This window comes from Artemia sp. Qi Xiang Cuo, chromosome 2 (genome assembly GCF_049724085.1).
Source record: "Artemia sp. Qi Xiang Cuo chromosome 2, ASM4972408v1, whole genome shotgun sequence".
Taxonomy (NCBI): domain Eukaryota; kingdom Metazoa; phylum Arthropoda; class Branchiopoda; order Anostraca; family Artemiidae; genus Artemia; species Artemia sp. Qi Xiang Cuo.
In genome coordinates this window covers 50,223,010-50,247,658 of record NC_142795.1, presented here as the reverse complement: position 1 = coordinate 50,247,658, position 24,649 = coordinate 50,223,010, and the positions used below count along the sequence as shown (strand labels likewise).

Sequence of the window (24,649 nt, the reverse complement as noted above, 5' to 3'; positions counted from 1 at the left end):
TTGAAATATTATATTCTGTTCATCCCCGTTTGATTTTCAAAAACGGATTAACCCAAAAACTAATTTTTATCAGCTCGGTGTATTTGACCCCTCATTCTTTAAACTAAATTATTGATAGTTCATTTTAAACCCACAAACAAATAAATCCACAAACATATAAGCCCATAAACTAATTAATTTCAGCTAAGAGTATTCGACCCCTCATTTATTAAACAAAAGTATTGATAGTTCATTTTGAAGTCCTGTAATTACTTTATCTTCATTATTTTGCTAAAATATGTTTATGACTAAAAATTGACAATAAACAGAAAACATAGTAAATTTACAATTTAAAATATTTAAAGTTTTTTGTGCTGATTAAATAAAGAACAAAAGCTGTTTGTTAAATTCTACAAAAATGTATATACAATCCCGGCAAGTGTCAAGTTATGAAGACATGCAAAACAATTTTCCGTTTACAATTTTTGGAGGGTTTTACTGATTGTGAAGTTCTTGAAGAGACATCACTTTCAGCCAACCCGAAGAAATAACCATTTATCTATACCTTGTATTATTTAGAGAGTTTATATCTTTTAGGTCAATGAATACGTCTATTGAGCATACAAAAATATGTCCTTTTCAGCCAAATTATGTCCATATTTAGTCTATAATATGTCCATCTTGAAATTTCAGATACTAGTTTTTTTTACGACTTGAAAACAGGGTTGCCACCGTTAGTACGATTTTACTAGATCTAGTAAATTTAGAGGATCTAGTAAATTTCCCGAAATCTAGTAAAAAGTCATGTCTTATCGCAAACGAAACTTTTTTTTTATTTTCCATGAATTCAGGGAAAAAAATTATCGTAAACAGATGAAAATTTACAATTTTGAGTTGTCTGTTTCACAATCTACAATTTTGCTTGTCTGTCTCAGAGGCAGACAAGCAGTCACCTATTTTAATAAAAAAACACTTCACTTCCGGCGTCTAAAGGTCGACAAAATCAGCTTTCTGTTTATCAAATCTTACCAACTAAAAATGAAGCTATAATGACACTTGGATTTGTGATGATTGGGAATATATTGTAATCAAAACAAAAGCCAACCACCCAAGGTGATTAGGTGAATCTCCACATTTTGAAAATCTTTATTGAGCAGAAAGGAGCCTGCTGAGAGAAATTAAAAGTAAGTACAAATGTAAAAAAAGGATTTTTGAACTTGTAGGTTTCCGGAATTTTCAATCATACTATGAAAACGAATTCTTTTTTCCTTTTTTCTTTTTTTTTCTCTTTTCCCCTTTTCTTTCGTTTACATAGTATGATTGAAAATTTCGGAAACCTACAAGTTCAAAAATCCTTTTTTTATATATACATATATATATATATATATATATATATATATATATATATATATATATATATATATATATATATATATATATATATATATATATATATATATATATATATATATATATATATATATATATATATATATATATATATATATATATATATATATATATATATATATATATATATAAAGTTACATTTCTACTTACTTTCAATTTCTCTCAGCAGGCTCCTTTTTCCTCAATAAAAATTTTCAAACTGAGGAGATTCACCTAATCACTTTGGGTGGTTGGCTTTTGTTTTGATTCCAATAGATTCCCAATCATCACAGATCCAAGATCCAGTGTCATTATAGCTTCATTTTTAATTGGTAAGATTTGATACACAGAAAGCTGATTTTGTCGACCTTTAGACGCCGGAAGTGAAGGGTCTGTTTATGAAAATAGCTGACTGCTTGTCTGTCTCTGAGACAGACAAGCAAAATTGCAAAACAAACAAGCAAAAATTGTAAAGTCTCATGTTTCCGATAATTTTGTTCCTGAATTCGTGGAAAATAAAAAAAAAAGTTTTGTTTACTATAAATCCTGACTTTTTACTAGTTTTTACTAGATTTCGGGAAATTTATTTAGATCCTCTAAATTTACTAGATTTTTTTTTTTACTAGATCTAGGAAAATCCTACTGACGGTGGCAACCCTGATAGGCGTACTATTGGGAACTGATAAGAGAAACAATATAGCTCTGAGTAATATATTGTTTCATTGTTATTATCTTGTGACGTATCATGTGTTCATTGTAAGCCAGTCTAATGAATTCTCGACCTGGTGAAATCCAATCCATCTTAGGCCTAGTAATTATAGGCTAATATAACGTTTGGACAAAATACCATTAAAAAATATAGATAACAATGAAAAAATACACGATAATCGGTAAATATCTACCAAATCATATTATTGACTTACGCATAAAGTGAATACAGCCTACCACTTGATGCTTTTTTTTTTCTGTTAACAAATTTATTTATCTTTTATATTTGAATTGTTTTACAGCCCCCCCCCCCTGTTTTTGCAATTCCAGGTTATATATTTCTAATATAGGGGGGGGGGGCAAATTTTATTTCTGATGTAAGTGGGAGGTAAGTTTAAACTTTACCCCCACCCCCCTAATGTAGAAATATATACCCTGAATCGCCAAATATAGGGGGGGGGGGGCTAAAATTCATTTCCCATAGAAATAATAATTATATTCGTAATCAGCATAAAAAAAGCATTGGGTGGTATATTCACTTTATGTATCAGTCAATAATATGATTTGGTAGATATTTACCCAATAATCTGGTTAATAAAAACATGTTGTATTTGTAAAGAACATAAAATAAGGTATATAGTGGTACTACTTTTAGTTCAGTAGGCTAGTATTTTTGATAAATTTTTACCAAATCATATTATTGACTTACAAAAAAAGTGAATATACCACTTGATGCCTTTTTTATGCTCTTTCCAAATGTAATAATCATTTTTGACGGAAATAAATTTTACCCCCACCCCAATATATACCAATTCATGGTATAGGCTATATTTGCACATTAGGGGGGTGGGGGCAAATTTTATTTCTGATGTAAATGGGAGGTAAGTTTAAACTTTACCCTCACCCCCTTAATGTGTAAATATATACCCTGAATTGGTATATAGGGGTGGGGGTAAAATTCATTTCTAACAAAAATGATTATCATATTTGGAAAGAGCATAAAAAAAGGCATCCTTTAGTTGTAACTCAATAATATGATTTGGTAAAAATTTGCTGCATTTTTTTTTCTTAGATATTGTCAACCACTACAAATTTACCAGCTTTTCAAATTACTTAGTTTGGTACAATGTGAACACACCACCTGAATCATCTTGGGTATTTGCCAAGATAACTAACTAGAGAAAAGGAAACATATAAAGAAAACAATTCTTACTTTATAATATTCAAAATAATCATAGTTAACACATTTTGCATGCAGCCTTGGGTTTACAATTGAGATGCATTGGGAGAATAGATAAGAAATATATAATTTGGGCTATATATTTGCATATCAGGGGGAGGGGTTGGGGGTAAAGTATAGTGGGGCTGAATGCAAAATGTGTTAACTATGATTATTCTCCATATTATGAAGTAAAAATTGTTTTATCAAGATATGAAATATATAATTTGGGTTATATGTTTGCATATTATGGAGGTGGGTGGGTTAAGGTTAAAGTAGGGGAAGGCTGCTTGCACAATGTGTTAACTGTGGTTATTCTGCACATTATGAAGTAAGAATTGTTTTCTTAACATGTTTCCTTCTCTCCAGTTAGTTCTGTAGACCAATACCATATCTTTTGATGCTCTTTTCAGATATATTAATTGCTCTGTTGGCAAAAAGAGATAGCATTTTGCCCTTAAAGAGAGCTATAAAATGACACCTTGTTCTTTATTATAGGCTATGCAAATTGCCTATAAAACTGTTGGGGTACTAAAAATTCTGGAAAATATTTTAAAACATTAATAAATACTTGATTATATTAATGTCACTAGTGTATTGCTTTGCTTAACCCTTCTCCCCTTCTGATAGCTTAGATAAACTTTCACACTTATTTTTTTAGAACAGCCTATTATGAATCTTCTTCTTGCCAATTATCTTACCTTAATTTGCACTTTTGGAGTAAAACAAGGTCTAATGCTGGATCTGCTTGGCTCAGTTGTTAAGATGACAGCTTTTTTACTCTTCACACAAATAAAAAAGTGGATTGTCACTGTGTTTACAGCCCAGCAACATACTTTCTGACTGGGAGAGTGCTAGATATATGCAATTTCAGCCCACTCAGTAATGATGACCATAGGCAAATGGACAACAACATGGCACATGAGCTTTAATATTGACAAATGTAGTGTTATTCATTTTGGCAAGTCCAAGAGCTGCAAAGTGTGGATGAAGAAAGGGATCTTGGAATCATTGTGGACAACCAGTATAGATTCCATTCTAACTGCAAAAAGACTGTGTCTCATCCAAATTCTGTCCTAGCACTCTTAAAGAAAACTATATCTAGTAGGTCTTCCTGTGTTATTGTGAGATTCTACAAGGCCCTTGTCAGACCAGAACTTGATTTTGGAATGTTCATAGCATCACCAGGGTACAGGGGTGATGTACAGCTTCTGGAAGGAGTGCAAAGGAGAGCCACAAAGGCAGTACCTAAGATGAGAGATAAGTCTTATGATGAATGTTTAAAGGGGTAAATTATCTACACTGGTTTACCAATGACAAAGAGCTGATATGCTGATGACACATAAGCTTACTTCACAAGAACCCCCCCCCCCAAATTCATTTGCCAATTTCCCAAAATATTGGCACTGACAGGAGAGGATGTTCAAAGAAGCTGTTTAAACCATCTGTCAAAACTCAAAATCAACAGCAATTTTTTTCCTGCTGTGTAGTAAACCACTGGAACAGTCTTTCAAATAAAACAGTCTCAGCACCTAATAATGAAGTGTTCAAGAAGTCACTGGATGTTGAATGGAATGGTGTTCCCTGGAAGTACCAGTGTAATGCATTTGATATTTAGTCATTCACATCATCAAATATGGAGCATGTAACAGATTCATGATGGATCTTAATTTTCTCCAAAGTGCAAATTAAGGTAATATTAATTAAGGAATTTCATAAATTGTTAAAGAACCATTGTTTTGATGTGTATATTTTGGATGGATTATTCTGGGCCAGTTAAGTTAAGTTTTTGAGGAGGGCTTAGTTGCAGCTGAATTTGAAAATAAATATAAATATTATAACTTTGATGGGTGCTGTTTGGAGGTTTGGTGGTTTTTTGGTCCGGTAAGTTGAACTCTAATTATGATTTTTTTTTTTTTGGTTATTGATTTATTAGGAGGGTTTTTTCCCATACAAATTTGCTTCAGGGAATCAAAGATGTATACTTTATTTTTAAATGAAACCAGTGTTACTGTTAATAGACAGGTATTCAATTCAATTTATTAAATACTACAATAAATACATAAATACACTTAAGTGCTAGAGGTCCCAAGAAGCATAGCTTGTAGAGGACCTTGTATCAATCACAAAACCTAGCCGACTCATTAATGAGGCTGAAGCCCTATTAACATCTTCAGAATTCATTACTGAACACCAATCACTAGCATTGAGATCAGACATAAGGTTATGAACATTGCTCTGGCTATAAATTCTTGAATAAGACTCACCTCTGATATCCTCTTGGCTCAGCATTTTTAATTTGGGAACAGAACAATAAATTGGAATATGGTCAGAAAGATCAGAGAAAATAATACCAGAGGAAAATTTAATATCGTTTTTAAAAGGCGTAAAACTTTTGCCAATCAGTGTTGTAGAATATATGATCTGATCAACACGAATAAGAAAGAAAATGCAAAGAAGGAAGCCAGATGAAGAAAAATATTTAAAAAACGGCCAAAATAGTCATCAAACCCGTTTTTGAATAAATTGCAGTTAACGTCTCTAAGTATAAAAACCTTTCTTGGAGCGAGCTTATCAACTGAGTACATTTCATTAATTAATTCGGAAAATTTTGCAATTGGGAAAGGTGGAGGCTTATAAAATAAGCAAATAGTATCACAACTTACTATATCACATGACAGGTCAGCAACCAAAGCATACACACTTCAATTATTTACAACTGGATAAAATATCTTCTCAAGATCTGAACGTCTCACAACATTAAGATCACTTCTGACAAATAGGGATATACCACCAGAGCACTTAGTTAGAGATCTAGTTGAGTGATATGCAGTAAAACATGGTATGTTAACACAGACATATCATCACTTGAAGAAAGCCAGGTCTCTGTGAGACCTACTACATCATAAGGGCAGTTGATACCACCAATATATTGCAGAACATTATCCCACTTGTACCTTAAACCTTGCACATTCAAAGTAAACACATTAAAGTTTTTAACAGAAGACATTGGTGGCAGCACTTTTTCAAAGTAATGTTGATAAGAATGGTAACAACAATCAGACTGATGAAGAGATTTTAACAGAAAATCATTTTCACTATCATCACTAGAAACAAAAGGTGAATCAATACACACTGAATCTAGAAGAGAAAGTTTAGTTAGGGAACAAAAAGAATCTTGAGTATCATCCATTTTCATTATCCAATATTAGGAATAGTGGTGAAACAGATAAAGCTAAATTAGTGTGGACAGGAAAAATACAGCATGGAAAATAATTTGAAAAAACAAACTGTATGTAATAATTTTGATGACAAGGGAAAAAGAACAAGCCAAAGAAAAAAAAAAGAAAAATTGACAAAAAAATAACTAAGCAGATGAAATTTTGTTGTAAAGAGAAGAGTTATGTTAAGCAGCACTAGTCATTCTGAAATAATACTGGCAAAAGATTCTTGCAAAACAGGAAGGGCATTAATGTAACCAATGGATGATATTTTGAGTACCCTACTTCTACTTTTAACAAAAATATCACCATTCACAGCCCATGCATTATTCCTGCCACAATGAGCTTTAGCTTGTGAAAGTAAGCTAAGCCTAGGTATAGTCAATGGCTCATTAATGACCACGCCAGATCCTTTCAGGTTCTTTTTATTTTTGAGAAGCAAGAAACGTGCTCTCAGGTTGCAGAACTCAATAATAACTGGTTGATTTTTATTACCAACTCGTTTTCCAATACGTTTCACAAAAACAATGTCTCTGTTTAAAAGACTAATGCCAGGAAACTTATCTTGGCAAAGTGACAAAGACTTAGGCTCCTGGTTGTCAAATGTAATATCCTCAGATAATCCAAACACAATGAGTTAATTTTTTAATCCTTACTGCTTATGTTGATCAGTTTGAGCAGTAACATTATCAGCAAACTTTTTTTTCAATGTCTACAATTTTACCACAAAAGTCCATTTCTTGAGGCTGTTTACTGACAATCTGTTTAATGTCTTCCTGGATGGAGCCTGACATGAGGTTCTTTATTGTCAAATTATGGTCAACTTTGTCACCTTTCATAGGCAGGCCAAGGGATTGAACTTGTGACTGAATGCTCTTTGTAACAGTAGTAAGCAGGGATTTAAAGACATTTTCTTCAATGGACTTTGCCATCTTCTTCAAATTAGTTTTTTTCTGTCTGAATCTCAGGCATAGCAATGGCAGGATTACTTGGGTTAGCAGGCCTAGAATTAGCAGTAGCAGATTGGCTCCTGGTAGACATTTCAAAAAAGCAATATGAGCAAAGCACAGCAGAATACAGAAACCAAGCAAAATGCAGGAATCAAGCAGATGCTGAGTAGCAGCAGGATTGTTGGAAATTAGTAGAAATTGGAAAGAATCTTACCCTTAAAGTCCCCTCTTTACCATAGGGATATAGTTGGATATACTTGTCAATTGCAATTGGGACAACTGATGAACCCACTGGTACCAATAGTTGTTGTTTCTTGTTAAAAACCAATGAGATATAATTCAGCACATATGTCTCGAATTTTGAATTTCACGCAAGAAGAATGATCCAGGGATCATTCTTCTGTGGTTTAAAGTTAAAACCACTGCATAATGTCAGTTTTGGTTAGAGTAAGTGAGCTGGTTAGGTATGATAGGTAGCATCAGCATCTTAGCCTAACTCCTCTGTGTATGTTGTATATATATATTTATCACTATTTATAAGACATGAGTGATGGACAATTCCAAGTATATCTTGGAAGATTTTGCCTCTTATTCTTTGTTGAGTCTCCTTTTGAAAACTTCAGCTGATGCCAAAGAGATGGTCTCCTCACTCAAACTGTTCCAATCATTGATAACCACAGCTGAAAAAGTCTTGTCTAGTTCTTTAGTTAACTAAGGGTGCATAAAGCCTCTTTGAGGAACCTTTGTCTGTGAGGAACCTTTGAGGAGCATTTGTCTTTGATTAGTTAGCTGAATAAAGAACTTGTTTTTGGGTTGGTTAACATGTTTGTATATCAGTAGCACTTTGTAGTGCCTGTGTTGGAAAGTGAAAGATGGCAACTTCAGATAGATAGCCATTCACTATATGTTTTCTTGCCAAGTCAAGAGAAACATTTACAGGGATTGTATATTCTGCCTCTTCCTCCTCTAAAAGACATTGACCATTGGTAAGCTTAAACATGTTTAAAATTGAAACTTTAATAAATAGATTAACAGCTCAAACAAGGCTAAAATACTGGTTGTGAGCTTCAGATCTCTGCTAAATTTTGATCATGTAAGGTTTTAAAGAATTTTCCAAAATATGCAATAAATTTGAAAAAGCCTTAATGGCTCAAAACCCTGCTATAATGGTCTTGATCATTAAACTGCACAATTTTCCTTGCCTGATTTTCTGAACCATCAACACTGCTGTTTTGCAATTGCATCTCAGAATCATATAATCAGGCCAGATATAGCCATGCACAATCTTTGAGAATGTACTGGCTAAGCTTGACAAAACAAGACAAAAATAAGCCTTAAAAAAACACAATAAAAGGAAAGAAGATTTTTCTCAAATAACAGTGAAAAGGCAATGGAATAAAAAGTTGATGTTGAACAGTAGAATTGAACATTCAGTTGAAAATTTATTTTTGTATAGAGCTTTTCTGAATGCTAATCTTTGTCCATGCTTGGTAATATTGGAATTTCTATTAGGTTACAAAACACAAGGATGTTATTTACAAAAAAGGTAATATTGGTTGTCACAGACACGTTAGGTGAAGTTAGAGTCAACATTCTTGGGTGTTTGGTGTAACTTCATGCCTTTGCTCATTGAAGACTTATGTTCCAAAAACCTTTCTTTTATTTGTTGCTGGGTCCTTCCAATGGAGCTGGTTTTATCTTTGCCACAGTTGAAAAAGCTCTGAATTTTGCTTATTTATTTACTTGTATATGAATTTTGCTTATTTTATTTATTATGCTTATTTATATTTGAGGTGACATTAGGTTTTTTTTTAAATTCCTCCCTGTTTATCACTCAATTTTTGTTTATAGGGTAAAAGAGTAAAGTTTTTCTTATTGCCCTACAAAGCAGTGGTGCCAGTTAGGGGGGGGGGGATTTGGTACATTGAGAAATACCCCATTTTGGTATTATCATTGAAACAAAGATACATAAAATGCCACATTTAGGTTTTGAAAAAAAACACCCTCTGTGAATTGGTGCTACTGCCTCTAAGGGATACTGCCAGTTTGATATTGTAGTGTTAACACATGATGGCTCCTGAATATAAAAGGGGATGGGATTCAGTTTTAAATTACCCTATATGATCTTGTGAATGTATGGTCTCATTTATTGCCAACATTTTTAAATTCCTCCTTTTTCATTACTACCATTAAAAAATATTTTGAGAAGACTCAAAATGAGAGGACTCATGCATTGATTTTCCCTAACACATATGCTATATGTTAATTCAGGATCATTTGCATTGTTGGGACTGTTAAGGTTGAGAAAAGCTGGAAATTTCATACAGCATGACTACTGGACAACACAGAGAATTAGTACAACCTAAGCAAACTTGAAGCAATTCTATAATGGCTTCTAGTTAGCATGTGTGATTTTTTGTTTTGTACTCCTTGAAGAATACTTTTTAATCAGTAAATTTTACTAGAAAATACATATTTTGTCAAATAACCATTAAAAAATGTTTTTTTTCCTCTCTGAGCCCTTGGACTTTGGCCTGTGAATCCTCAACATAAACGCTGTGTAAGCAAGTCAACTTGGTCTAAAGACCAGCAGATAAAGTCCTCAAGAATAGTTTTAGTCCCAGCTTTGGAAATTGCCATTGGTGCTACAACCAGAGTGGAATATTTATGAAAATGCCTTATAAGCCGGCCTGTCAGCCATAAGGGGGAGTGGGGTTAAACTCATGCTATAACCTCACTAATGACCATAATGACCTCACTAATGACTATATGGTAATTTTTACTCTTAACGTCAATAACAGCACTCCTATGTACCCCACTATCTTGTATTGATCCTTCCAGTCTTTGATTAACAATAACATAATCAATAAGCTTCTGTGTCCTGCCATAATGTGAATAACATGTCAAGCCTAAGGGTCATTTTATGACCAAATTCTGTATTGGTTATAACTAGATTGTTGTACCTACAAAATTGCAGTTGTCTGTAACCATTACTGTTTTTTTTTACTGACCCCAAATTTACCTAGGCTAGGATACTATCTATCCCTATTTCTACTGACCTATACTTTAAAATCTCCTTATGAAAATACCATATTTCTACCCGGGAACCTGTCTATTTGTTCTTGTAGCTATTTAATAAGATTTAAGTAAAATTTATCTACGTCAGTACCACCCCCATTAGTTGGTTCTACTAGGGCATATACTACTATAACTGATACCCCATACTTTTCAGTCATAAAATTAACCCCTAGCATTCTAGTATTAATATCTTCCCAACATAAACGAGACTTAGCAGCTTCCTGCCTGAGTAAAGCAATTCTATATCACCTCATTTCATGTTCCTTACTCCTGGGATATGAGTTTCTGAAACTCTTAATAAGTCCAGTTTGAAGCATCTGATTTCTTCAGTTAAGATGTTGATACAATAGTTGTTTTTTAACGCTATTAAATAAAAAAAAGCAAGTTTTTTAAACTGAAAGTAAGGAGCGACATTAAAACTTAAAACGAACAGAAATTATTCCGTATATGAAAAGGGCTGTCCCCTCCTCAACTCCTCACTCTTTACGCTAAAGTTTTTTATTGTTTTAAAAAATTAAGTTGTAAGATCGAGTCAAACTTTAGCGTGAAGAGCGACACGTTGAGGAGGGGACAGCTCCTTTCAAATACGGAATAATTTCTGTTCGTTTTTATTTTTAATGTTACTCCTTAATTTCAGTTAAAAAAACTTGTTTTTTTTTATTTAATTTTCCCCCTTTATGGCAATTTCCCTTCCCCCATGAAAACTTCCTTCATGGACAGATCCTCCAACATATCCCCCGACCCACCCTTCCCTCCCACTACCAGAAAAAAACCTCCTGAAAACTTCTGTATGCTTCCCAATAACCAATACTATATGTTAACATTGGGTAAAGTTCATAACTTTTAGCCCTCCCCCTGCGGACTTCGGGGGATTAAGTCATTCTAAAAGACATATTTATCATATTTTCGACCATGCTGAACAAAATGGCTATCTCAAAATTTTGATCGGGTGACTTTGGGGAAAAAATAAGCGTAGGAGGGGGCCTAGTTGCCCTCCATTTTTTTGGTCACCGAAAAAGGGCAATAAAACTTTTCATCTTCATTCGAATGAGTTCTTCTGTGATATCATAGGACCAATGGTTCAATTAGATCACCCCTGGAAAAAAAAAAAAACAAATAAACACGCATCAGTGATGTTTCTTCTAGCAAAAAATAGAAAATTCCACATTTTGGAAAATAGGAGCTTGAAACCTCTACATTAGGGTTCTCTGATACGCTGAATATGATGGTGTGATTTTCATTAAGGTTCTATAACTTTTAGGGGGTCTTTCCCCCTTTTTTTGAAAATCAGCCAAATTTTCTCAGGCGCGTAACTTTTGATAGGTAGCACTAAACCTGATGAAAGTTATATATTTGAAATCAGCATTGAAATCTAATTCTTTTGATGTATCTATTGGTATCAAAAATCCGTTTTCTAGAGTTTCGGTTACCATTGAGCCGGGTCGCTCCTTACTTACAGTTCGTTACCACGAACTGTTTGATAACATTCCAAGTTGAAATTTTTGTATTCTTTAAGTCATTGAAATTATTATTGCCCCAGGAAAAGGAGTGGTCCCAGAACCATTGCAGGATGGGTACTGTCACATCTTCCCAAGTCTGCACGAAGCCCTTAATCCGGATTAGAACTGGACAGCAAGAAGTCCCTGGGACATACAACAAATAGAGGCTTTTCGAAATCCTGGGTCCATCTTGGTCACAACATGGTTTCACCATGCAGGACTGTTAGCATGGGCTCCCATAAGCTGAATTCCAGGGGGGGGGCAAACTTCGTCTAATTGCTACTTTTAATGCTATATAATAGAAATCTCAGAACAAAAATATAAAAATAAGGCAGCATCAGTCAGCCAGGGGGGGTAAGAGCCCCCCCCTGACCCCCCATATGGGCGCCCATGACTGTTAGTAGTCACAGTTTTGGTTAGGAAAACTTGCAAAGGGTCCACCCTGATGCCACTATGAGACTACGCGAGCAGGATTTCCCCATTAGGGATAGGGACGGAGAAAGGACTTTATGGCAGAGCAGAGACCCCAAAACCATCTCAGAGCACCAGAACAGCTCCAACCTTTTGTATCCAACCTATCCTTGTCAGGGCCTTGGTCGGGGTTTCACCATATTTCTCATATAGTGTTTGATTTTCAACAAAATTGGTATCTAAGGATTTCTGAAATTGTTCACTACAAATATGAAGTGAATATACCTGTGGGCTGATGTAATTCCAAACCTGAAACATATCAAGCATGAAAAAGTGATTGCCTGATAGTTATGAATTTTCATCAAACTAATTGTGAAGTCTGCAGTCCAGAAGTTTCAAAGCAGTAGATTATGCTGGTGTAATTTCAGGCCGTTTTGGCTATCCCGTAATTGCAATCTCTTTTTTTTTATATTTTTAGTAACTGTAGGAGGGGTTTTCACATTGTGGGATAGTTTGGGGTTATTTTTGAAGCTTAACAACGGAAAAACAAACGTTAAAAAGTTAGTAAATGGTAAAATATGAGCAAAAAAAGCGTGAATTAAAGAAAGTTAAAAAGCACAGTGATCCTCAAACCCTAGAAAGACCAGCGCCCTTAAGACGGAGCCTTATCATACCCATTCGATCTGAAAAATAATAAAAATATGCTCTAAGATGCACAAAATACAATGAACAAAACATATTCAGAAGAGTTAAGAACGTAATAACAAAACAAAAATTCTTGCCTGTGAAAGGCAACATAATAACATTTCTAAGATATTAATTAAAAAAATTTTTTCCACAAAATAAGTTTTTCAAAGAAAATTAAAGAACTCCATTAAACCAAAAATGAGCAAAAATAAAATCAAATAATCTACCAAGCGTGAAACTACCACAAATCAGCATCGATAAATAAATGAAACCCAAAACGAACAGAAATTACAATTATTAACCGAGTCAAACTTAAAACGAGCAGAAATTAACATAAGTCAGAACAAAATTTGCACTTTACTGAAAAAATATACATGTTTTTACTTTTATAACTTTAATAAATCAAATAATATTAACATTTTGATTACTAAGTATCAGTATATGTGTAATAAACTGACAATGCACATTCATTTGTATTTCTTCAGTAAAGTGCAAATTTTGTTCTGGCCTTGGGAAGGCATAGGGGTTTTGCGCCCCACTTATGTTAATTTCTGCTTTTTTTTTAGTTTGACTCGGTTAATAATTGTAACATCTGTTCGTTTTGGGTTTCATTTATTTATCGATGCTGATTTGTGGTAGTTTCACGCTTGGTCGATTATCTGATTTTATTTTTGCTCATTTTTTGTTTAATAGAGTTCTTTACTGTTCTTTCAAAAACTTATTGTGTGGAAAAAGTTTTTTTAATTAATTTCTGTTTGTTTTATATTGACATAGTCTTTTCAGGGAAAAAGATAATAATACTTCAAATCTTTTCGTTTTTTAATACTTTATAGTTTGGCCTGCTATTTGTAGCTGCAGAAAAATTTTCAGCAATTTTTAACCACATACACCCTTTTAAAAATCTGGACACAAATGGTACTGTTTAATTTAGTTTCATACCTCCTCTAGTTGACCTGAAATGAAAAATTTGATACCATTCGCAGAAAAATCTGTTTACTTTCTTTGATAGCTTGGATACACTTACGCTATTTTGATTTGGTTAAATTTTAAGAGCAGAAATGGGAGGTTTGGCGCGGGAGGGTGGGAGTGGAAGGGGGATTAGTTGCCCTCAAATCATTTTCGACTATTAAAAAGGGCACTATGCCTTTTAATTTCTAATCGAATGAGCCCTTTTGGAAACGACAACGCTTTCTATAAACACTTTATATGCCCCCAGGGTATAAATTACAACCCTTACCCTAAGATCTGTTAGGGTGGTTGTCATCCTCTAAGACCGAATTTCCAGAACTTCCAACTACGTTAAACAGCACGGCTATCTCAAAATTTTGAGTGCATGTGTTTGGGGAAATGGTGGGCGTGAGAGGGGCGTTCGTCGCTCTCCAATCACTTTCAACTATTCAAAATGGCCCCAGCCCTTTCAATTTCCAAACAAATGAGCCATTTTGAAGTGTCTACGACAAAACTTTCAATAAAAATCTTATATGCCTCCAGGTCATAACTTACAAGCCCTGCCCTGAGGGCTGGGGGGCTGTCTGTCTCAAAGACCTAACTTCCAGAACTTCCTACTACGTTGAACAAAATGGCTGTCTGGAAATTTTGATTGGATGTGTTTGGAGGAATGGTGGGCGTGAGAGGGGGGTTAGCTACCCTACAATCACTTTCAACTATTACAAAGGGCACTAGCCCTCTCAATTTCGAATTGAATGAGTCCCTTTTGAAGTTTTACGACAACTCTATCTATAAAAACCTTATATGCCCCCAGGGCAGAACTTACAACCTTTGCCCTTAAGGCTCTGGGGGATTTGTCATCCTTAAACACATAGTTTTCAGAACTTTCAACTACGTCAAAAAAATGGCTGTTTCTAAACTTTGATTGAATGTTTTTGGGGAAACAGGGGGTGTGAGAGGTTAATTACTCTCCACTTACTTTCGACTATTAAAAAGGGCTATTTCAATTTCTAATCAAATGAGCCCTTTTTGAAATTTTTATAACAACTTTCTATATAAACTTTATATGCGCCCAGGCCACAACTTACAACCCTTGCATTGAGGGCTCTGAGGGTGCTATCATTCTAAAAGACCTTATTTCCAGAACTTTCAACTACGTTGAACAAAATGATATCTCAAAATTTTGAGTGGATGTGTTTGGGAAATTGGTGGGCGTGAAAGGGGCGTTAGTCGCTCTCCAATCACTTTCAACTATTAAAATAGGCACTAGCTCTTTCAATTTCCAATTGAATGAGCCCTTTTGAAGTTTCTACGCTTTCAATAAAAACCTTTTATTCCCCCAGGATGTAACTTACAAGCCCTGCCCTGAGGGCTGTGGGGGGGAGGGGTTGTCATCCTTAAAGATCTAATTTCCAAAACTTTCAACTATTTTGAAAAAAAATGGCTATCTAAAATATTGATTGGATGTGTTTGGGGGAATGATGGGCGTGGCGGGGGGCAGGGCTAGTTGCCCTCCAATCACTTTTGACTATTAAAAAGGGTACTAGCCATTTGAATTTCCAATCGAATGAGCACTTTTGAAGTTTCTACTACAACGCTTTCAATAAAAACTTTATATGCCCCCAAGGCATAACTTACAACCCTTGCACTGAGGGCTCTGAGGGGATTATCATCTTAAAAGACAAAATTTCCAGAACTTTCAACTACGTTGAACGAAATGGATATCTCAAAATTTTAATTCGATGTGTTTGGGAAAATGATGGGCGTGAGAGGGGCGTTAGTCGCTATCCAATCACTTTCAACTATTAAAAAAGGCACTTCAATTCAATTCAATTCAATTTATTCGAATAAAAACATAACACAAACATTAATAACAATAAAGATCCTAGAAGATAACTTGTTAAGGACCAAGAGAAAAAAAAAATTAAAGTGACACTGAAAGAGAAAAAAAATAGAAGAATAAAACATGGCCAATTAGAGCAAATTTGTTAAAAATGGAAATATTAAATTATACCATCAAGTTTTGTTACATTTTTATACAACTTGCAGAAACTTGTGGCTAGTTCAACACTGGAGGGAATTTTGTTCCATTGAATAATAGATTTGTAAATGGGAGATTGCTGGGCAGCACTAGAAACGCATTTAGGAATTTTAAAGGCTCTATTGGATGAACGGAGACAATGGGCTTCCGAATTATTAATATTATAATAGGTTAGGAGTTGAGGTGGAAGATTATTGTGGAAAGCAGAGTAAGCAAGCGATAAATTTAGTTTTTGTATTGCCCTTTGCCCTTTCAGTTTCCAATTGAATGAGCCCTTTTGAAGTTTCTACGACAACACTTTCAATAAAAACTTTATATGCCCCCAGGGCATAAATTACAACCCTTGCCCTGAGGGCTGTGGGGGGAGGGGCTGCCATCCTTAAAGACCTAATATCCGAAACTTTCAACTACGTTGAACAAAATGGCTATCTAAAAATATTGATTGGATGTGTTTGGGGAAAAGGTGCGTGTCAAAGGGAGGTTAGTTGCCCTCAAATCACTTTCGACTATTAAAAAGGTTACTAGTCCTTTAAATTTGAAATTAAACGGGCCCTTTTTCAAATTTTTACGGCAAATATTTCAATAAAAACCTTATATGCCCCGAGGGCATAACTTATAACCCTTGCCCTGAGGGTTGTGGGAGAGTGTTCTCCTCAAAAATATGTTTTCTATCTGGAAATCAACTACGCTGAACAAAATGGCTATCTCAAAATTTTGATTGGATGCGTTTTGGGGAATGATGGGTGTGGGGGGGGGGGGGTGGCTAATTGCCCTCCAATTACTTTCGAATATTAAAAAGGCCACTAGACCTTTGAATTTCCAATCGAATGAGCTTTTATTTAAGTTTCTACGACAACGCATTTTTTAAAAACCTTATATACCCCCCGGGCATAACTTAAAACCCTTGCCCTGAGAGATGTGGGGGAGTGTCCTCCTCAAAAACATATTTTCTACCTTGAAATCAACTACGCTGAGCAAAATGGCTATCTAAAATTTTTTATTGGATGTGTTTGGGGGAATGAAGGGCGTGGGGGGGGCTAGTTGCCCTCCAATCACTTTCGACTATTAAAAAGGGTACTAGCCCTTTGAATTTCCAATCGAATGAGCTTGTTTTGAAGTTTCTATGACAATGTCTTCTATAAAAACCTTATATGTCCCCAGGGCATAACTTAAAACCCTTTCCCCGAGGGTTGTGGGAGAGCGTCCTCCTCGAAAACAAATTTTCTGTCTGGATACAAACTACGCTGAACAAAATGGCTATCTCAAAATTTTGATTGGATGTGTTGGGGGGAATGAGGGGCGGGGGGGAGGGGGGGGGCTAGTTGCCCTTCAATCACTTTCGACTATTAAAAAGGGTGCTAGCCCTTTGAATTTCCAATCGAATGAGCCTGTTTTGAAGTTTTTACGACAACGTCTCCTATAAAAACCTTATATACCCCCAGGCCATAACTTAAAACCCTTGTCCTGAGGGTTGTGAGGGAGTTTCCTCTTCAAAAACATATTTTCAATCTGCAAAACGACTAAGCAGATTAAAATAGCTATCTCAAAATTTTGATTGGATGTGTTTGGGGGACTAATGGGAGTGGGGGGGGGGGGGCTAGTTGCCCTCCAATCACTTTCGACAATTAAAAATGGCACTAGCCCTTTGAATTTCCAATCGAATGAGCCTGTTTTGAAGTTTCTACGATAACGCCTGCTGTAAAAACCTTATATGCCCCCAGGGCATAACTTAAAACCCTTGCCCTGAGGGTTGTTGGCGAGTGTCCTCCTCAAAAACAAATTTTCTCTCTGGAAATCATCTACACTGAACAAAATGGCTATATCAAAATTTTGATTGGATGTGTTTGGGGGATACATGGGCGGGGGGGGTAATAGTTGCCCTCCAATCACTTTCGACTATTAAAAAGGGTACTAACCCTTTGAATTTCCTATCGAATGAGTCTGTTTTGAAGTTTCTACAACAACGCCTTCTATAAAAACCTTATATGCCCCCAGGGCATAACTTAAAACCCTTGCCCAGAGGGTTGTGGGGGAGTGTCCTCCTCAAAAGTGTATTTTCAATCGGGAAATCAACTACACTGAACAAAATGGCTATCTCAAATTTTAGATTGGATGTGTTTGGGGGAATGATGGGCGTGGGGGGGAGGGGCTAGTTGCCTCCAATTACTTTCGACTGTTAAAAAGGGTACTAGCCACTCCAAATTCCAATCGAATGAGCCCTTTTTGAAGTTTCTACGACAACTCCTTCGATACGAAGTGCCCAGGTATAAAGAACCAAAAAACAACACATTGTGCCCACATCGTTAAAAAAGCTTAAATTTAAGAGAGTCGAAAAGCACAGTCACCCTCAAACTCTAGAAGGGTCAGAGCCCCTAAGACGGGTCAGAGCTCAACACAAGCATCACAGTATATCAGCTTTTGGACCAGTTATTGTGTCCTCCCTTGGTTATTTTACAGGCTATTAAATTTTTATTTATTTATTAACTCATCATTATTTTTGTATTCATAACTGTGTTATATTAATACTTGTTTTTGAAAAATCTAAATACATAGTTTTTATAAAAGTCTGCCTTAAAAAGATATTTCACATAAATTGCGAGGAACTGGGAGTTTGAACCCATATCCCAATTTTGTGTAAAATGGAAATTACAATATAATATTTTACTTATTATGCTTGCAAAGTTTAAAAACAAAGGAAAATTACAATCTGGTAATACAAGTATTACCAGAATTAGCACATAACTTATCCGTTTATTTTTACAAAAAGCATACCACAAGTAAATTGCTTGTCACTTCAAGATATTTAAACAAGATTAAATGCATAAAGCCAAGAAGAGACACACAAACCAGTAGACTATGCATACACAGTAATAAAATGGAGAAGATAAATAATAATAATACACAAAGGCAGTTTAGAATGTTTTGTAATCATTAAAATGATAAGTACTATAAAACAATCACCTGACCTAAATAAAATTCACTACCTATAAAAATTGTTTAAATGATCCAGCATTAACCATCTCAGCAGCCAATGAAGGTAAGGCTTCATACAATTGAGCCACTCCTAGCAAATGAATGTTGCTCAAACCTTTTCCTTGGTTTTCGTCCATAACGTTTGAAATGGTGCGGGTGAGTCAAAGCCTTGTTGCTGCTTAACCAAAGAACTTAAACCCTGATGTTTTGCTCTCATTTAAAATTCGACTTTTTTATTTGTCCTCTTTTTGTATAAGTTGCAGCAGATGTACAACTTACTTATATACGTTGCAAATGCCAGCATTCCCTTGTTTACATCCAACTGACAAGCTCAAATGATACCCTAGCTCCATGATTCCCAACTTGGGGCGCAGGACCCACTGGTGGGGCATGGCAATATTTTGTTGGGTCATGGTCAGAACCTGCACCCTTTGGCTGACTATACTTTAGAGCCTTAATTGTGAAAAAAGATTTTTATGTGAGACGTCATATTTCTACGCATTTAAAGAGCAAAAAAAGATATATTTTTCATTAGTACAAAATATGCCTAGAGTAGGACCCAAAAAGGTACCGAGGTAATGGTCTCTTAAGCTTCCTTCAGGTAAACGCACGTAAAATTTTGAATTACAAAAATTAAACGATTTTAGAAATGCATAGGTGGGGTATGACCCAAAATTGGTTGGGAACCACTGCTCTAGCCTTTTGGGGCATGGATTAATAATGATGGAAATAAGGGTTCTTCTAAATATATGAAACTAATTTAGTTGTCTCAAATTTGACTTATCCTGTGAATGTTTCTGCTTGTTTCAGATTTTAATATCACTCTTTACTTTAAAAAAAAACTTAGTTGTGAATAATATTGTTTTTAATTCAATTTCACAACAGAAAAGACTAATCTCCAGTAATGACAAAAAGTCATACATAGTTTTTTTTCAGAAATCAGGTTGATTAACTGATATAAAAAAAAGGAAACAAGAAAAGTGTAATAATGCTAATACTAATGGCTGAACAGAAAAAAATAACGTCTTTCTAGAAATTTACTTGCATATTTGATAAAACAGACTAAGTTAGGGGAAGTGCTTAATTATGGGAGGTCGTTTTACAGCAGATGATTTAATTTTCTCAGTAAAACTAAAGAGGAATATTTTTTTTTTAACTCAAAAAGCTTGTCCACTAAGCAAATGAAATTTTGAGAAATTGGTTTAGAGTCTTAAAAAAAACATAAAAAAGTTTTTTCCAAGTTCCCAAGTTTACCATACCTCCCTCCAGTACGCTGACTTTTCCTAAACGGGAATTAGTTTTTGCTTGGTGAATCACACTTTGAAAAGGGAATTCTGCAGCCCAAATGAGGACACGGGAGGGGAATTTTAAATGACAACACCCCTCACCATTATTCGTCTAGGCTGTTTGAAAGGTCATATGAAAAATATGCTAGATTCTATATTTGATAAAAAGGAAAATAATTTAGTTCGATGTCAGATCAAGTGAAATTTGTTGCCAAGGCTTACTAAATTTATGCAAATCTATTTTTTTTTTTTATTAAATTTGTGGTATTTCAGAGAATCAGATTTAACAAGTCAGTTGTGTGAGGACCTAATTTTTTTTTGTTCTTTTTCAGAGTCGTTATTATTGTCTTTAAGTCTTAATGGCATCCACAATCTCATTATCAAAGGTACACATTCTTATGAATTTCTGTTTCATTTTGTTTGTTGTAGATTATTATTAGTGATGAGACGATGAAATTTTTTTTATTTCTATTTTGAATCAGATTCTACCTCGCTTTCATGATTCTGGTACTATTCCCGATTCAGTTTTCGATTCCCAGTCAAATTTAGTATTGTATAAAATTACTATACTTGGCTTAGACTTTAGACTTTGTGGGAAGCTGAGGTGTGTGGTAGCCCTGCTCTAATACCGTTTAGTTTTTGGTAATTTTTACGTTTATTCACACCTTCATTTTGCCATATAAGCTTTTTTTAAAATTTCACTTGTGCTTGATTTTCTGATCCCTGCAACAGGAAAAGTAATTTTAAAGCTTTATCAGAAAAAAAGTACTCTAATTTTGTATTTAGTTACAATTCGAATTGCCGCTTTTTGCTTCATAAAGTAATTGCTTCGAAAAGTAATTTCATAGCTTACAAAAAAAAAACATACTCAAATTTTATATTTAGTTACAATTCGAATGACCGCTTTTTGCTTCATGATTATAATGTTTAGTAGTGTCCAACTCACTTATTAATCCTCTCTCAAAGCAGTTGGAAGCAGTAATCAACTGTAGAGACCATGCTTTTCTATTAAATTTGCCTGTTAAAATCCATCCCATCAAACATAGGATAAAAATTTTGAGATAGCCACATGGGCGCCCATAAGAGGGGGGCTGGAAGGCCTCCAGCCCCCCCCCCTGGCTGAATGACACTGCCTTATATTTTTATATTTCTGCTTTGAGATTTCTATTATACACCTAGACCCCGGCGCCGCACCGATCAGGGAAGGGCACCGGTGGGGGGGGGGCAAAAAATAGCAGCAGTAGTGCGCCGCTGGTGCGATCATTGTTGACCACAAACATTTATGTTTTGATCAGTATTTCTCAAATCCCAGCTTTAATTTATATCAGATTTGGGCCTATTCACAAACTAGAAACTTCACAAGTGGCTGGCTGGACGCTGGTCTTCTTTGTTATTCATAAAGAGAAGCAGAAATCTAATAGAAACGAAATGGCGGTGGCATTTCAGAATCCTTGCATAATAATTGAAATGTCTAACAGCTATGCATTCCTAACAGAATTTATTATCAAAATTAGTAATATTTTTTTTTTTCATCAAGCAACCATCACCATCAAGAAGAACTGTCATCGTTTACATCACAGCTGGATTGGTAGGAAAATCTTTAGTCTTAGCGTTCATACCATCAAACATCCAGAAGGGATTCGGAAGGAGAAACATCCAGAAGGGAGGGAGGAGGGATATATCCGCTTCCAATCCAGATTGTTTTGATAGTAAACATATGTGGTCTCAAACACAGACCAAGCAAATGTTTTATAGCCCATAAAGCTGGTGGCAAATAGTCAAGCTCTTCAGAAGCTCTAACTCCAGCCCAATCCCTACCTGCACTGCCATCCTTTCACCCAATGCTTTCAGTAAGCCCTGTGATTTTGCAGCCACTGTGAAATAGGATAGTCACACCTGAATAAGTACAACCGCATCCCAGCACTATCAAGAAAACAAAATGCTTCAAGGAAGAAAGGAGGACAGAGCAAAAGTGCTCACTGATACATCAGTGAAACCCAAGATTGAAGCTGCGTATGCTACAAGGAAGGCAAAGAAGAGGTAGAAAAGAAAAAATTGAAGCAACAAAAGCATGAAAAAAGAAGCAGGCTGTGAAGAGATTTGGTGAGAAGACAGCACAGAGAGTAAAAATGAAACTGGAAAGGTTCATACAGTGACTGTTGATGACAACTGAGACAGTTCTCTTGGGTAGGATAGTGAAAAGGAGTGTGAACTAGGTTTTGATTTGGGTTGCAGTTGGCATCTTTGTAAAACTCATCTATGAGGCCCATTAGCGAGAAGGTACAACGTACTGCAGAGGTCATTGTGACGACTATGAGTGGTGGGAGAGGTAATGTGTGAAAGTGGCTGGAACAGCCAGATCTCATCTACTACGTGAAAGAGGATTTAGGGTAAAAACCCCAGTATATGGACAGTGTGTGATCTTTTACAAGTGTTTTGACTAAAATGTATCTTCCCTAAAGAAGGACAGTAGGTTCTTAATCTTTGACGTGATGCAGATAGTTGGGATTGGCTGACTACATTCTTTTAGCCAAGCCTATTTAAATATGATTATTCTTTTTCACAACACATGTCAGTGATTGAATCTGTCCATGATTGAGATACTTCAATTTTAAGATCCTTTGTTCAAGATTGGGCAGCCTATTTTCCAAGATTAGACTCCAGCTAAAAATTTGCAATTGCAATTAGGCCTCTACTATTAACTGTCTGTAAATTTAAAATAGTTACCATTATCTATGGGTGAAATATTCAAATAGATGAAAGACTTATTAAGAAAATTTAGACAGATTTAGTAGCGAAAAGTTAATTTTCCAGGTGGTATAATAGATGTTACTATTGAGATGGTGATTAGGGAGACCTGCATTTGTACCGATTCATTTCTATTGATGTTTGAAATAGGTCCCCCTCCTGTAATAAGAAACCTCTTAGTCTGCTCCTGGTTATTACACCTCCAGTGGTTTTTTGACAAATAAGGAAACACATCACTTGTCCCCGATGTTAAATTCAGAATTTAACGGTTAGGAACTTGGAATTTTCAGAACCTACCGTTTCAAGTAACGCTGCTATGTCACGGAAACTAAACCTCAGTATTTAAAAACACCTGCCTATGGTAAGGACTAAAGAAATATTGACTCTTTGCTATACCAAGGTGTCTTGAAATAGAGGTCCTTAAATCTCAAGTTCCTACCTGGAATTTATTCTGGCGTCTGTTCGAAAGGCAATTGTCTATTCAATGGATAGCTAGAATTGTCTATTCTAGCTACAAGAACTAGTGGGAATAAAAAATCACCCTGGAAGCACAAGGAATTCTTAAAAACTATTTGTGTGTGCACTTGTTTGTTTAATCTTGAAAACCGCACTTGATTTCTAAGCAGGAAAATCGAAATCCTTAGCCACACGAGAAAAGAAAAGCTCCAACATTGCGGTTGATGCACTAAAGAATTGGCTAAAATTGATTCAAAGTCAGCGGAAAACTACCACCTCAGCCGTCGGTGGTGCGCTAGCGGCGTTACAACACTTCGGTGGCTGTCGACTGGGTCCCTCGTCGGCGAAGTTCGTAGCATGCGCCAGCATGGCGCCGGGGTCTATATACAACATTGGGAGTGCCTATTAGACCAGGTAAGCCCCCCCCCCAAAAAAAAAAAAACTTCACAGCAAATGGGCGCCTATGGATAGCCATTTTGCTCAGAATAGTCAGCAGGCCAATAGATGAAACCTCTGGAAATAATATGACCCATGGAGGTCCAGGGGCAAGGGTGCCAAAATTCTGGAAATTGTCCATTGTTCACTGGTAGGTTTAAGTAGAAAAAAGGGTTATGTTTGGTCTTGGGAGTCCGATTGGCTTGCAACTCTCAGGGATAGTTCCCTAGGCCAAGTGGATTTCGATATTTTGTGGGAGAATTTCGGGGTGTAGTCCAAAAAATCTTTTGTCCGTGATTGGTTTGAAGCTTACGTCCGCAAGTCCATGGGGCAAGGGAACCTTCGTGTAAAAAAATAAGTTGGGGGTAGGCCCCCCCCCTGAAAAAAATGAGCAAAAGATTATTATGTGATCGGCTTATAATTGATATCCATAAGTCCTTAGATCAAGGAGTCCCCAGCTCACACAAATAGATTGAGAAATAAAAAAGCATTTTCTCGTCTAAACATGGAACCTGAACGAAATGACACTTTAAGGGGCTTTAGGCTTTAATGGGTTCTAACCATATTCTTATGTGCGTCAATTTCTGTTTTGTTTCAAGCTTAACTTGTTTATTCATATTA

At 35.6% G+C, this 24,649-nt stretch overlaps 1 protein-coding gene across 1 annotated transcript in view; it reads left to right on the top strand.

The window, feature by feature from the left end:
- Positions 1-2,019: 2,019 nt before the first annotated feature.
- The window catches only part of LOC148955335 (origin recognition complex subunit 3-like), a 38,852-nt gene continuing 16,222 nt past the window's right edge, over positions 2,020-24,649 (top strand). Inside the window, exons 1-2 of the mRNA XM_089107033.1 lie at positions 2,020-2,074; positions 20,722-20,775. Coding sequence (XP_088963159.1) covers positions 20,749-20,775 — 27 coding nt within the window. The 5' untranslated portion in view covers positions 2,020-2,074; positions 20,722-20,748. The remainder of the gene's footprint in view (positions 2,075-20,721; positions 20,776-24,649) is intronic.